Source organism: Aedes albopictus, chromosome 3 (genome assembly GCF_035046485.1).
Source record: "Aedes albopictus strain Foshan chromosome 3, AalbF5, whole genome shotgun sequence".
NCBI lineage: Eukaryota > Metazoa > Arthropoda > Insecta > Diptera > Culicidae > Aedes > Aedes albopictus.
The window spans coordinates 106,241,305-106,257,771 of NC_085138.1; the positions used below are offsets into that span (position 1 = coordinate 106,241,305).

General features: G+C 44.4%; 1 protein-coding gene across 2 annotated transcripts in view; it reads left to right on the top strand.

Moving 5' to 3' along the window:
• LOC109416749 (mucin-2) overlaps positions 1-10,170 on the top strand; it is a 237,459-nt gene extending 227,289 nt beyond the window's left edge. For both annotated transcript variants that reach the window (XM_062857036.1, XM_062857035.1), the window contains 3 exons: positions 6,364-7,368; positions 9,147-9,290; positions 9,352-10,170. In XM_062857036.1, coding sequence (XP_062713020.1) covers positions 6,364-7,368; positions 9,147-9,290; positions 9,352-9,920 — 1,718 coding nt within the window. In that variant the 3' untranslated portion in view covers positions 9,921-10,170. The remainder of the gene's footprint in view (positions 1-6,363; positions 7,369-9,146; positions 9,291-9,351) is intronic.
• The last annotated feature ends 6,297 nt before the right edge of the window (positions 10,171-16,467 follow it).

Genomic DNA, 16,467 nt, shown 5'->3' on the forward strand with positions numbered 1-16,467 from the left:
AGTCTCTAAAAAAAAAAATCAGATATTTTTCCTTTATTTGTTCAAGTGCTATTCTTTCGAGCCTGAGAACACTGAGGGTATAAAACAATAGCTCATTTTCAAAAAAACGGTACTGTGTGATATGTATGTGACAATTTCATATAATACTGCTACTTTAGTTAACTCAAACTGTACTTTGTGACAAGGCTTTCGACTTTGTTCCATGGATTGTGTACAATTCCTGAATGAATTCCTGGAAACTTTTAGACAACTTTTTTGAGGAATTCCAAGAGAAATTTCTGGAGGAATCCTTACCCAAAATTCCTAAAGGAATTCTTGGAGGAGCCCCTGGAGAATGACCTGAGCAATACCTGGAGGAATGCATTGAACAATACCTGAAAAAAAAAATGCAGGAGTCTTGCATGAATTCTTGGTGGAATTTTCAGATAAATTTCCGGAGAAAGCTTCATAGAAATTATTCTAGGAATCCCTGGAGAAACCAACTTGAGGAATCTCTGGAAGAAGTCGTGGATGAATCCCTGGAGGAATCCCTAGAGAAATCCTTTGGGGAATTAATGGAATTCCAGGAGACTTGCTGGTAGGAATTACTGGTGGAATCTTCAGATTAATTCCCGGAGAAAGCTCTAGAGGAATTCTTGTAAGAATCCTTGGAGAAATTTTCTGGAGAAATCCCTGGAGGAATCTCTGAAAGAACTTCTAGAGGAATTCCTGGAGTAATTTCAGGAGGAATTTTTAGAGGAATCTCTGAAGGAATTGCCACAGGAATCCCAAAAGGAATTCTGGGAAGAAATTCCAGAAAGAAGTATTGAACAAAACGCAGAAGGAATTCTTCGAGAAATCCTGAAGGAGTCCTTAGAAGGAGCTTCTGGAAGGAATCCCTGAAAAAAAAAATCTGAAGGAATCCATGTCTGCAGTAATTTCTGGACGAATTATTGAAGGAGTTTTTAAATGTATTCCTAAAGGATTTCCTGAACAAATTTTTTAAGAAAATCCTGCTTTAATTTTTAAATAATCTCTGGTAAATTTTCTGAAGGAATTCCTGGAAGAAATTCCTGCAGAGATATTTCGAATGTACATAAATACGTCAAAAGTACGGGGATTCAGAAATTCTTCAAGTAATATTTGGTGCAATTTTTTGGAAGATCTGCTGTAAAATTTACGGAGAAATCTCTGAAAGAAAGTCAAAAAGGATTTCTGATGAAATTGCAGGAGCATCAAAGAACCTTTGTAGGATATTCTGCTGGAGTCCCTGAAGGAATTTCTCAAGAAATTTATGGAGTAATTTGTGCAGTATTTTTATTTTAAAGGTAGCGGAATGTTATGAAGGAAAAATCCATTGAACAACATGTGAAGAAATCCCTTGCTGAAATTTCTAAGGAAAACACTTACACTAAACGAGTTTGGAGTTTGAAGAAATTTCAGTAGAGATCCATGTAGAAATTACTATAAAAACTATAAGGAAATTCCAAGAAATCTGCGGTCCAATTCTTGTAAAAGCCCCTATTGGTATTTTAGAAGGAATTCCAGGAATACTTCTTGGGAAACGCTTGGTAAAAGTTCAAGAAAAAAATGTTTGAAAAACTTCAAAAGAGTTTCTGAAGATATCCTTCAATAGAGAATCTGGACGATTTTCTTTAAAAATAATCCTAGGGGAATTTGTTAAATCTTTTGAGAAATTTCCAATAGCACTGCTATAAAAATTCCTAGGGCATGTTTCTGGAGAAATTTTTGAATCCATAGAAAAATTCCTAGATGTCCTTGGAGGAAATTCTGAACGAATTTTTAGGGAAATATAAGGAGGCATACTGCTAGAACTCCTGAATCTATACATATATCTGCATTAATCTGTGGAGGAATTGCTGCTAGAATCACTGAGAGTATCAATGCAGGAATTTCTTGAGGATTTTTTGCTGAGTTACATGAACGAATCCCTGAAGTAATTAAAAAATCCTGGAGACGTTTCTGCAAAGATTTGAATAACTTTTGTACAAGCTCTTTTTTCGGAAACGCTTTCTTGGCATATTTGTTCGTATTCGTGGGAAGGAAAAGGGGTGAAGGAATCCCATTTAGGATTATATTAAAAAATTTCTGAATTCTTGAAGGATACTTTAAAAGATGCGCTAAAGAAATCCTTTGTGAAATATCTGAAGCAATATTGAAATTTTGATTTTCTGGAAGAAATTACTTACCTTACCGATCAGGCTAAGGCCGGGGTGGCCTCTGCTGTACATAGTAGCCTCCTCCATTCCACTCGGTCCATGGCTGTTTGCCTCCAGTTCCGCACTCTGCGTAGGGTCCGCAGATCATCCTCCACTTGGTCGACCCACCTAGCTCGCTGCGCTCCACGTCTTCTTGTACCGGTCGTATGACTCTCGAGAACCATTTTAGTCGGGTTGCTGTCCGACATCCTGATGACGTGACCCGCCCACCGTAGCCTCCCGATTTTCGCGGTATGGACGATGGTTGGTTCTCGCAGCAGCTGATGCAGCTCGTGGTTCATTCGCCTTCTCCAAGTCCCGTCTTCCATCTGCACTCCGCCGTAGATGGTACGCAACACCTTCCGTTCGAAAACTCCAAGGGCGCGTTGGTCCTCTGCACGTAGGGTCCATGTTTCGTGCCCATAGAGGATGACCGGTCTAATCAACGTTTTGTAGATGGTTAACTTCGTGTTACGGCGAACTTTATTCGATCGTAGAGTTCTGCGGAGTCCAAAGTAGGCACGATTTCCTGCCACAATGCGCCTCTGAATTTCTCTGCTGGTGTCGTTGTCGTCGGTCACCAGTGAGCCCAAGTACACGAATTCTTCAACCGCCTCGATTTCATCACCGTCGATATGAATTCGGGGTGGCGGGCGCGGTGATTCCTCCCTGGAGCCCTTTGCCATCATGTACTTTGTCTTCGACACATTGATGACTAATCCGATTCGCCTGGCTACACTCTTTAGTCGGATGTACGTTTCCGCCATCGTCTCAAATTTACGAGCAATAATATCAATATCATCGGCGAAACCAAGCAGCTGAACGGACTTCGTGAAAATCGTCCCACTCGTGTTTATCCCCGCTCTTCGTATTACACCCTCCAAAGCAATGTTGAACAGCAAGCACGAAAGACCATCACCTTGCCGTAACCCTCTGCGAGATTCGAAGGGACTCGAGAGTGTCCCTGATACTCGAACTACGCACATGACTCGATCCATCGTCGCCTTGATCAACCGTATCAGTTTATCCGGGAATCCGTATTCGTGCATAATCTGCCATAACTGTTCTCGATCGATTGTATCATACGCCGATTTGAAATCGATGAACAAGTGATGTGTGGGCACGTTGTATTCGCGGCATTTCTGCAACACCTGGCGGATGGCGAACATCTGGTCCGTTGTAGCGCGTTCACCCATAAATCCAGCCTGATATTGCCCCACGAACTCCCTTGCAATCGGTGATAGTCGGCGGCATAAAATTTGAGAGAGTATCTTGTAGGCAGCGCTCAGTAGTGTGATCGCGCGATAGTTCCCGCAATCCAACTTGTCGCCCTTTTTGTAGATGGGACACACGATACCTTCCATCCATTCCTCCGGTAGTACTTCCTCCTCCCAAATCTTGGTAATGACCCAGTGTAGTGCTCTCACCAGTGCTTCTCCACCGTATTTTAGAAGCTCGCTTGGTAGTTGATCTGCTCCAGCGGCTTTGTTGTTTTTCAACCGGCCAACCTCCTCCTCAATCTCTTGGAGGTCAGGGGCCGGAAGTCTTTCGTCCTGTGCACATACTCCTAGATCTGTTACCACGCCACCTTCGGTACTTGCAACGTCGCCATTGAGGTGCTCATCGTAATGCTGCCGCCACCTTTCGACCACCTCACGCTCGCTCGTGAGAATATTCCCGTGATTATCTCGGCACATGTCGGCTTGTGGCACAAAGCCTCTGCGCGAGCGGTTCAGCTTCTCGTAGAACTTTCGTGTGTCCTTAGCACGGTACAGCTCTTCCATCGCTTCGCGATCTCGTTCTTCCTGCTGGCGCTTCTTCATCCGGAAGACTGAGTTCTGCCTGTTCCGCGCCTGTTTGTAACGTGCCTCATTCGCTCTCGTACGGTGTTGCAGCATTCTCGCCCATGCTGCATTCTTCTCGTTTTTCAACTGTTCACATTCGCCGTCGTACCAGTCGTTTCTGTGATTCGGAGTCGCGAAGCCTAGTGCTGTAGCCGAGGTACTACCTATGGCGGATCGGATGTCCCTCCAGCCATCTTCAAGTGTAGCTGCGCCAAGCTGCTCTTCCGTTGGTAGGGCCACTGCTAACTGCTGTGCGTAGTCTTGAGCCACTTCTACGTTACGCAGCTGCTCGATGTTGAGCCGCGGCGTTCGACTTCGACGCGTGGTGATAACTGTCGAAAGTTTTGAGCGCATGCATACAGCGACTAAGTAGTGATCCGAATCTATATTCGCACTGCGGTATGTGCGGACATTGGTTATATCCGAGAAGAATTTACCGTCGATTAGAACGTGGTCGATTTGATTTTCTGTTTGTTGGTCGGGTGATCTCCAGGTGGCTTTGTGGATATCTTTGCGGGGGAAGAAGGTGCTTCGGACTACCATACCACGGGAGGCTGCAAAGTTTACGCATCGCTGGCCGTTATCATTCGATACGGCGTGCAGGCTGTTTCGCCCGATTACCGGTCTGTGCATTTCCTCCCTTCCTACCTGCGCGTTCATGTCGCCGACAACGATTTTCACGTCACGCGGCGAGCAACAATCGTATGTTTGCTCTAACTGCGCGTAGAACGCTTCTTTCTCGTCATCAGGTCTCCCTTCGTGTGGGCAGTGGACGTTGATGATGCTGTAGTTGAAGAAACGGCCCTTAACTCTTAACATGCACATCCTTGCGTTGATCGGCTGCCACCCGATCACACGTTGTCGCATCTTGCCCAACACTATAAATCCTGTTCCCAGTTCATTGGTGGTGCCACAGCTTTGGTAGAAGGTAGCCGCTCGATGCCCGCTTTTCCACACTTTCTGTCCAGTCCAACAAAGTTCCTGCAACGCCACGATGTCGAAGTTGCGGGGATGTAGTTCGTCGTAGATTATCCTGTCACATCCTGCGAAACCTAGTGACTTGCAATTCCATGTTCCAAGTTTCCAATCGTAGTCCTTATTTCGTCGCGTGGGTCTTTGCCGATTGTATCGAGTCGTATTTTCTCCTATGTTATTCGCAATGGGGATTTTTACGGGTGGCTTATTGGGCCTACGCCAACACTCCTGTCTCGCCGGAGGGCCATCGTGCCAGTTCTGTTTAACGTCCCAACCAACACTGGGACGACCACGCTGATGGGGCTACCACCTTGGATCTAGCTGGGCGTGGTGCAGCGTTTCTTACTCAGCCGCTGGATGCCAGAACAGACGCTGTTTGAGCCGCACCTCCTTGGTGAACAGACACTCGGATCGTACCTCCTCAATCTAGCTGAAGTCAGAAGGACAACAGTGCCCAGGCTGCACTACCAGCTAAGCACACAACTCTTAGCTGGCGGTCTTTGTCATCGCTTGACCCGTGGAAGCATGAGGTAGGAACTTGTGAGGAACAGAGCTATGTTGGACGCTCTCCTTATCGACTCACCGTTTTGCAGCCCTTCTGGAAGAAATTGCTGGATTTTTTAAGGAATCCGTGAATGAATTTTTCCGTGAATGAAGGAAATTCATAGAACAATTTTTGAAGGAATTCTCAAATATATTTCAAAAGGAATCCCAGGCAGAATTACTAAAGGCTTTCTAAAGGAATCATTGGAGAATTTTCTCAGTAAATCAATGGAGAAATTTTTAAATAAATCTGTGACTGGTTTTCTGAATGAATCCTCAACATTTAAAAAAAAATCTTGAGCCAGCTATAATGACCATCATAGTGCCGCCAAATTATGAATCGAGTTCTTTCTCATGATTCAAGCTTCTTTAACCTTTCAGGACGCCATCAAGCAACCAAAACTGAACCGCGCTCGCACTGTATACGACGAGCGAGGTTTTTAAGAAGTTTTGTAATTTTTACAACAGCGCGCGTCCTGGAGGGTTAATATGTCTCTTACCGCTACATGACTATAACACTAAATACGCCAAATTATCAACCCATCCATTCGCACACTCACTTGCTCGCTCACTCACTCATTCACTCAATCACTCACACATTCACAAAAGTTCATATCGTCGTCATAAATGACTAATTTGAGATTTTCAAGAAGGGAGGAAACGTATGAGAGAGGCGTTAGGGCAACAGTAAGTAGAATTCAGGCCCGTGCGCAGATGGGGGTGGGGATCTGGTTACAACCCCAAACCTTTACTTTTCTGCATACAGCCATGGTTAAACTGATCCACATATTTATCAATTTCAGGTTCCCTTGATCCTCGATGCCCAACTCCGCCATCAACTACGCAATCTCCGCGATGTTATCCAGGTTCCAGCGACCCCAGGTGTCCAACAACGCCAAAACCACAGCCTACGACGACTCAGCCTGCCCGCTGTTATCCAGGTTCAACTGATCCACGCTGCCCGCAACCGAGTACGACTCCTGCCCTGCGCTGTTATCCAGGTTCCAGCGACCCTAGGTGTCCAACAACTCCTAAACCACTGCCTACGACGACTCAGCCTGCCCGCTGTTATCCAGGTTCAACTGATCCACGCTGCCCGCAACCGAGTACGACTCCTGCTCCGCGCTGTTATCCAGGTTCCAGCGACCCTAGGTGTCCAACAACTCCTAAACCACTGCCTACGACGACTCAGCCTGCCCGCTGTTATCCAGGTTCAACTGATCCACGCTGCCCGCAACCGAGTACGACTCCTGCCCTGCGCTGTTATCCAGGTTCCAGCGACCCTAGGTGTCCAACAACTCCAAAACCACTGCCTACGACGACTCAGCCTGCCCGCTGTTATCCAGGTTCAACTGATCCACGCTGCCCGCAACCGAGTACGACTCCTGCCCTGCGCTGTTATCCAGGTTCCAGCGACCCTAGGTGTCCAACAACTCCAAAACCACTGCCTTCGACGACTCAGCCTGCCCGCTGTTATCCAGGTTCAACTGATCCACGCTGCCCAACCACCGCTCGTCCGCAGCCAACAACTACTCCTTCCTTACGGTGCTATCCCGGATCTACCGATATTCGATGCCCTACGACCACACCGAGACCGACCACACAGCCTGCCACATATCTTCCCCCAGTTCCAGAAACCACAGCTGTGGCTCGATGCTATCCGGGCTCTACTGATCCTCGTTGCCCTGTTCAAACCACGGCACGACCGAATTGTTACAGTGGCAGTACGGATCCGCGTTGTCCGAAGCCTGTAAGCACGACACCTCGTCCGATTCCAACCACTACTCCTGCGTTGAGATGTTATCCAGGTAAGATCCCTAGTAGTGTAGCTTTAATTTCGTAGGGTAACTCCTTTATAGTTTACTATGTGATTCCAGCTTTGCTTCTTTCATTACATATAAAGTGCCATTGACCAAGTGTTCAAGGTACGTTTCAGGAGCATTCCATGACGGTTTAAGGAGGCTTCAGGGCGTTTAAATCGGTTGCAAAGCGGTCTCAGATTTGTTTCAAAGGGTTTAAATCCCTTTCAAGGGGGTTGCATTAGTTTTTGGGAAAACCACCTGAAACTACCTCAGATCTTCTGAAACGCCCCTGAAACTTTCTTCTCTCAACATTTTGCAACTCATTTAGGATCTCTGAAACACCTGAAATCCTCTTAAAGTTCCCCGGAAATCTCCAGAAACCCCTCTTGAAACCCCAAATAGGATCTTTGACCCCTGAAATCCTTTAAAATCTTTTGACACTCCCTTCGTTCTCTTTGAACAACTTCAGTCTCTCTGAAACGCCCCTGAACAACCTCCGAATCCCTCTGAATTACCTTGAAACGGCCCAGAAACACTCTATAACGCATTACAACCGCCCAAGGTCCCCTGCCGTCCCACACTTGTCACAGAAGAACCATTGCGGCGCATTCCTAAAAATCTGACAGAAACCCTTTAAAGACCCTTTAAAACGTTCCTGTATCACACTGCAACACCCTTAAACTCTCTAAACCCAGAGACCTCTGAAATGTCCATCCTCTCTCGAAACCCCCTGAAACCCTGTTGAATCCCCCTGAAATCCCCTTGAAGCCCCTTGAATTCTCCATGAAACCGCTCTGAAGTCCCCTGAAATTGAAATCAATTTAAAACCCCTTGAAACCCCTGAAATCCCCGGAGATCCCTTGCAACTCCCTGTGAGTCCTTGAAACTCTTTGAGTCGCTCTGAAGCCACCCTGGACATCCATTGAGTATTCCTAAATTACCTTGAAACGGCCCAGAAGCCCCCTTAAACGCATAGCAACGCCTCTGAAAACCGTCTGAAACCCCTTGCCGCTCTGAATTCTCCTGAAACCCTCTGAAACATTCCTAAAATCCTCCAGAAACCCTTTGATGACCCTCTGAAACACCCCTGTATTCCCCTGCAACACTCTAAAACTTTCTAAACCCTCAGAGACCTCCTGAAATGTCCATAAAATCTTAAAAGACTCTCTGAAATACCCTGAGATCTCCTGATCCCCTTGAATCCCACAAAAACGCGTTTGAAGAGCCCCTGAAGCCCCTAAGGCAAGCGCCGAGGCCATTCGAAACCTCCTGGGTTTCGATGCCATTATCGCAATAATTTCTTACGTACAATACTGGTGCTGGATAGCTCTCTCTCTGTTATGCAGGACGGATTAGCATAAATTATATTTGTATTTAAAAAAAAAATCCATAAAAGTGTGTTTCTTAACGTTGAACAATTCGTCATTGAAATCATCGTCATCATCAAACATTTGAACGCAGTTTTTTCGTTCAAAACAAAAGATTTTCTAATAAAAATGTATTCACTGCATTCCACATTACGAATGGAACACAGTGAATACATTTTCGTGGGCATTGTTTTGGTTTACAGCGAAACTGCTTTTTATTTTTCGAGAAAGTGATGACGGATGCTTGAGCCTTAATCATGCTTTCCAGCAATTTGTTACATATTGCATTTTCAGATTCTTCCTTTAAGTTTTTGCAATACTTACTTTCAGTCTTGAGCGATTAGCGAGGTTTTTTTTGGTAGTTTTGTACTTTTTACAATAGCGCGCGTCACTTACCCATCCATTTATCGCTTTCAGGTTCGCTAGATCCTCGTTGCCCTGTTCAAACCACGGCACGACCAAATTGTTACAATGGCAGTACGGACCCGCGATGCCCTAAGCCTGTGAGCACAACACCGCGACCGATTCCAACCACGACTCCTGCGTTGAGATGTTATCCAGGTAATTCGATCGCAATTGACTCACCCTATCTTTACTTATTGATTTTTCTCTTTTTAATCAGGATCTAGTGATCCCAGATGTCCAACGACTCCACGACCAAGCCCATCAACGACCCCCACATTGCGCTGCTATCCTGGTTCGACGGACCTTAGATGCCCCCAACCCACCACAAGCCCCGCGCCAAAATGTTACCCGGGATCCACTGACCCGCGATGCCCAACTACTCCCCGACCAACGACTACTAGTAGGCAGCCCTGCTATCCTGGATCACCAGACCCAGCCTGTCCAAGGCCATTCTTTACCACAACCACTCCATCATCGTGCTATCCAGGATCTCTGGACCCTAACTGCCCGCAACCGTACAGACCAAGCAGCACGAACCCTCCAGCTACTTATCTACCGCCACTGCCAGCCGCCGGTCTGCGTACCGCACGGCACTTGAGCGAAAGCACCCTGAAGGATATCAACGCCCTTGCGGAAGTATCGGAACCTGAGCCAGCGGAGGAAATCGCCGTCATCGATGAGAGCCAGAATGTCCTCGAGCGCAGCAAACGAGACCTGGGCGATCCAGCCAAGGAGATCATCTCGATTACGCTCAGCGTAAAGGGATTCCAGTTCGAACAGCTATGAACGACCTCCGGCTAGTCGGATTGCTAGAAAGTCTTGTCAGAGAAAATACTCTTCGTTTTAACGTAGCATTAGGTAAAAGAAATTCACGTGTACAAAAGATTCGATCGAGCGTAACGGACAGCTGAGAGCTAAACGATTAACGAAAGCATGGTTTCATTGGGAACGGTTCCAAAACTGTACATAGCATAGCAGGAACGGAGAACGAGTATTCGTTGTTATTGTAAATAAAGATACTTTTTGAAATAGTGAATCACTGCGTGTTTTCATGGTGATATACATGTCAAAAAACATTCCGATATGTAAAAGCTTCTAGTTTTACTACCTTCATTCATTGGGTTGCTTCAGTGCTAAGATGTTTGGTGTTAAATGACGGTACAAGTTAGTAGTGCTGCGCTTTTCTGACCCTTCTGCAACTCACCAATGATTTTCATTAGGGTGAGAGTGGAGAATTGCTTTTGAATAATTTCTGAGTAAAACATAATGGGCATGTACTGATAAATATTTATAACAAATCTAGTTGAATACAACATTTGGGTGGGACTAAATTTAAAAAATCTCTCCTGGATATGATTTCCCATGTGGAAAGTGATCTACTAAGGAGTGTGTCGTAAAGTAGTTGAAAATGTTTACAATAGCCTCAAAAATAGTTTAATACAACTTTTAGGTAATTTTATTTTTGGAGATACTGTATAAATCTTTGAAAAAAGAAATGGCTTTTATGATTTTCTAAAAATATTCATTTAACTGGGTTTTTAACCTAGATTACTTAACACATGTTTTTAAAACTTTGCACACCTTCCAAAACATTGGAATTGCGAAAAAAGATCGATAATGTTTGAAAATTGATAACTTTTTTGGGCAAATATATGTATTATTCTCCAGAATGCTTATGAGGGACAATGGAAATACGCGGCATTATTTCTTCAATTTCGCGGTCGACCAAACCGCAAAGCTACAAATTTCGCGGCAATTTTGCGGGACCATTTTTTTAAAGAAATTGATAAATAAAACAAGTAAATTTAACTTTTGTAACAAATTCAACAATTTATTTAATTAAAAACAGTCATTTAATCATAATCCTTATGATTTTTTCGCATTGCTTGCCAGAAGCACCTGATTTGTCAAATTTTCTTGCGTAAAATTTTGACGTTGATGTGTGTTGACCAAATTGTATTGACTTACGCTGCGCTCAGCGTCAACAGAGTTCCCAGGAACTGACAGATATTTCACCGCTATTTCGAAAAGCTGAGGAAATCGGACTTGATTCGCAAACCAAAACGTCAACGGATCCACATTGTCTGTTATTTCCGCAACTGCCTGTTTGTAAGCCGATACTTTTATCATAGATTTGTTTGCTGCGCATTCCGGAATACCATCAAACAGATCATCAATAGGCAAAACCTTCGCTTGTTGAGGATCCAGTAAACGAACCGACCGTAGGAATTTCAAACCCGGTTGGCAAAAGCGCGTGGTAGGTGAAGAGTAGCACTGCTTCATCTTATTCGCAGCATCCGCAAAGGCTTCCCATTGCCATCGCTGCAGTCCCTTCCCTTTGCATTTATCTGAAAATACTGTTTGTAACATTTTAACCCGGGAGCGGTCGCGTCGTGTACTGAGTACACGCACTATGAAAAATGCACGCTTGTGATACACAGCGTGAACGTAGTGCCGTTGCAGGTAGTTGAAGACGCGACTGCTCGAGGGTTAATATTGGTCTTTTATTTAAAAATAACATGTAGTTTATACCTGCAAGCAAAACCATTATTCTGTTGTACGCTGAATGAATCCTTACATGGCGACTTTCAAACCAAGTGAATAGCTCGACGAGTTTTACTGTGCTTTGGCTGATGAAAAGAATCTTTTCCTTCAGATCCCGATCTTGAAGCAAATCTTTGAGCTCATTCAGTGCGTTTGTAGGGAGGATGTTTGGTGAGGGAGGATTCTTGGTGAGGGAGGATTTTGGGTGAGGGAGGATTCTTGGTGTAGGAGAATTCTTGGTGAGGGAGGATTCATGGTGAGGGAGGATTCTTGATGAGGGAGGATGTTTGGTGAGGGAGGATTCTTGATGAGGGAGGATTTTGAGTGTGGGAGGAATCATGGTGAGGGAAGATTCTTGGTGAGGGAGGATTCTTGGTGAGGGAGGATTCTTGTTGAGGGAGGATTTTGGGTGAGGGAGGATTCTTGGTGAGGAAGAATTCTAGGTGAGGGAGGATTTTGGGTGAGGGAGGATTCTTGGTAAGGAAGGATTTTGAGTGAGGGAGGATTCTTGGTGAGGGAGGATTTTGGGTGTGGGAGGATTCTTGGGTGTGGGAGGATTCTTAGTGAGGGAGGATTTTGGGTGAGGAAAGATTATTGGTGAGGAAGGATTCTTGGTGTGGGAGGATTCTTGGTGAGGGAGGATTTTGGGTGAGGAAGGATTCTTGGTGAGAAAGGATTCTTGGTGAGGGAGTGCATAGACCTAAATATTCCCACGCCTTCCGATATTCTAAGTCAATTGAACTGTGGAAGAAAAAGATGCATTTCCCCCCACACTCCCGTTAGAGCAGCTGCCTGGGTGTGTTTTTATTTCAATTTCACACCAACAGCTACGCTCTAGGTAGGTTCTACCTACCTCGCACGGCATATTGGAAGCATGAAAATCTCACCCGGTGATGGCCGGGTGCGATCGTGTTCAAACACGGGAGTCGAGCCGGTAAATCCACAATATGCTTGGTGGGTCAATGGTCGCTGGGTTTGATCGGCGGTGACCGATTCCAAGGCTCAATTGTTTATTAGAACCTGTAAAGTTTTGTTTTTGATCTCAAATTTCGTACAGGACGTTGATCAAAACAACATCCGTACGGTGTCCTGGTTTCGCGGGATAGCGACCGCGCAGCGATGCGTTTGTTTTGTTTTCATGATCGTACATGTTGGGTCCGGTTGGTTTGGTGCAGCTCTGATTACGCTCGGTGGGCCGTCGATAGGAATGCCATGGAACGGATACCCTATCGATCGCGCTAGAATGTTGCGAAAATCAAGGCGCCGTATTGGCCGCATATGGCTTTAGGTAGCCAAAATTGTTTTTGTTTTGAAATCAAGGCGCGGTTTCAGGTAGCCTAGATTGTTTTGGTTTTGAAATCGAGGCACTGTATCTGCCGAGAATGGTTTCAGGTAGCCGTGACCCGGGTAGAGGAAAAGAGCTCAATAATAGCATATTTTGATATTGAGATCAAAAAGTGATATTGGTTTGATTGATATAAGAGATAAAAGATCTAAAAATAATATCAAAAATTTACTCCTGGAACATCATCATCATATCATGTTTAGATCTTGTAAGATCTAACCAATAGCAGCGAGCTATTAGTTTGATCTTGAAATATCAAATTTTGATATTGTTCAGATATTCCAGGAACATTTTTTAGATATTATTTTCAGATCTTTTATCTCTTATGTCAATCAAACTGTTGCGGTAGATATGTTGGGAGTTCTTCCAGCAGTGATCAAAACCCAAGATTTAGAATGATCAGCTTAAAGCTAGAATAGGGTTTATTTTTAGAATAGATTTCATAACAAATTCATAGGATTACTTACAATTCTGTCTCCGTACTATGCCTTAACCTACACGCAACCTTAATTTAGGACTATTCAGTAGCCTGTAAGTAGCTTATAAGTTTAATATACATCAAGTTTAATCAATTAGGAAATAACACTATAGTTTACCTTCACTAGAGAATATTAAGCATAAAATTCACTTGCAGGTCACAATCAACAAATCCGACTCTATTTACCATCAGTTTCTGCTACCTGTTATTGCTTGACTGTCTTCGGGTAGGGGTTCTATTATTCTCACAAGAGATGAATGAGATAGACAGTGGATCCACTGTATTACAATAGAGGTGCTCAATACAAGGGGCTGTTGCGGCGAACACAAACCAATATCACGTTTTGATCGTCAGTATTTCACCTCTACCCGGGGATTGTTTTCACTTGGTTCGATTTTTGAACCCAGGTGAACCATAAAAGGAATGTTGAAAATCGAAACCGTACTGGCGGCATAGGGGCGCCGGAATTGTTTTGTACTCGATTTTGTTTTGACTTCGAGTAAAAGAATGTGGGGTATTATTTCAACGAACATCCGCGGCCCGGCCCGGCTAGGGGTCATTGTGCACAAGCAAGGGTACATTTGAATAACAAGGCGGTTGCTTTGTTTTGGAGAATTTGGTGCCAAATTCCGAAGACGATGAGGATGATGATGGTGACGATGATGATGATGGGGAGAATGATAATGACGTCGATGGTGGGGTTCAATTCTTTCACACACCCAAGCCTTATATACGTTCAAGTGAGGCGGGGCTAGAAGATGTAGGCCTTGGTGTAAAGATTCTCAGTAGGTTTTGTGCGAACACGCCCAAGTCAGGCGTGGTTAGGAGATATAAGTTTTTCGTTGGCATTAAGATTCTTGGTAGGGCTTGGGATACGCCCAAGATAGAAGAGTCGTGATGTTTTCAAGAAGAGAAGGATTTTAATCACGATGAGGACAAGTAGGATAGGTAGAGGTCTAGGTTTTGGACTTATTAGTATTTTCATTTGGTAGGGTTTTGGATACGCCCAAGTTGGTTCGGGCATTGTTAGGAATTATCATGACATCTTCGGCAAGACGAGAATGATCGTAGGAATTTTAGACACGCCCAAGCTGGTTCGGGTATTGCTAGGAAATTTAGGCTATAAATACGGAGGCTTTGGCTTCAGTCGGGGTCAGTAGTCGGGGAGTTCGGTGACAACGTTAACGCAGGCAGCACATCGGATAAGTCTTGAGCTCCCATGTGGGACACCTCTAGATACTGTCCTAAGGCTGGAGGTAGGACTTAGTAGTCGGTTCAAGAAGAAGCTAGAAGTGTCTCTAGATTGTTAAACTTAGTAGTTCGGTGAAGAAATACAGAACATGTTAAGGTGATATAAGAAAAAGTGAATCGTTGTAATATAAGATAAGTGATGGTTTGTGATACTTCAATATAGTTTATTAAAAAGATGTCGTCGGACTGTAATTAAATGAAAGATACCACATTCCGTTGTTGTTGCAAGTTGTTAGTTGCACATCGACGTCCTTGTTGTTGCTCTATCTTTGATCGTGAAGTTAAGTGTGAATAAAAAGTTTTAATTGGTTTTATATACAACTGGTCAATCGGTAGAGCCTGTTGATAGTATCAAACGTGTGAACAAAATAATCCTTGGCGAAAACATCAACATTTACTGTAAAATCTCGGATTGATAATCAGTTTACCGTGGTCACCGTTCCCGCCTTTTGCTATGGAGAGCGAAAAAGTCTGCCGAAAATGTGCCCAGAGAGTCGACGCAAATGATGAACATTTTATTGTTTGCAAAGGAGATTGCGCTGGTATGTTCCATTGTCTCTGTGTTGGACTACGAGGTATGCAGTGGAAGACGATAAACGATCTCGCACAAAACGTTCTGTGGATGTGCGACTGTTGTATGGATCACTTCATACGCACAAAGAACGGTAACTCATCCGATACCACCAGCACGAAGCAATCGATTGACGATGACGTCAAAGAGCTGAAGATAGTAGTAGCCGGCGTTTTGAACACCATTGCTTCGATAACTAAATCTCTACCTAGGGCAGAGAAGTCACCGACCAATTCAGAGGTAGTACACACAACTGTACACACCACACCATCAGGATCTTTTTCGCTCCTCAATGGAACGGCATGCGACGACACTGCGATCGACGACGAAAGCGATGGAATTCGTAACACATCCGAAAACGACAATTTCTCTGTGCTTCTAACGAATATCGATAGTAGTGTCAGTGAGTGCGACATTCAACGGATGGTTTCACGTGCTATGGGCATCCCAAACCCCGAACGAATCGACGTAACAAAACTGGTGTCGAAACGGAAAGCGCATCTCAATTTAGATTTTATTTCTTTTAAAGTAGTTTTGCCTACCGTAATGAAAAGTCGAGCTTTTAACCCTACAACATGGCCTAGAAATGTGCGGTTTAGGGAATTTATACGTAAAACCAATACATGGAGACCAAACGTTTAATTTACACGTAATAAATTTTGCTTGAATCTATATTTTTGTTTGTCTTAGTCATTTGTACATTAGTTTGTTGTGTTATGAGAAATAATGTTTTGTTCGATCTGAATGTGTTTTCTATTGATATTAGATGTAATTAGAATAAGATATTCAATAAGACTTCAATGTAGTCAGTTGAATTAATAATAAATAAATTCCGTGTAGTGTTTTATGCAGCCCCTGAACGGTACAGGGCGCTTCACACGGGTCCAGGACGTCCTCGCAGGTCCCTGAGGTCTTCGGAGAACACAAAACGGTTGACCGGGGCGTGGCTTGACCGGCGAGGCCGATGCTTCGGAGTACTGGGGTCTTCCAGGGTTGCACCAAGGGGTCAGAGGACGCTATTGACTCTCACTGGGCACTTTTTAGACGGAAGCCCTAAAGCGGAGGCTGCTTCCAGGTGTTCACCACGGAATTTGGCGGCTCGTGGGAGACCTTTAGCAGGCCAACGGTAATGGGGCCTAATAGA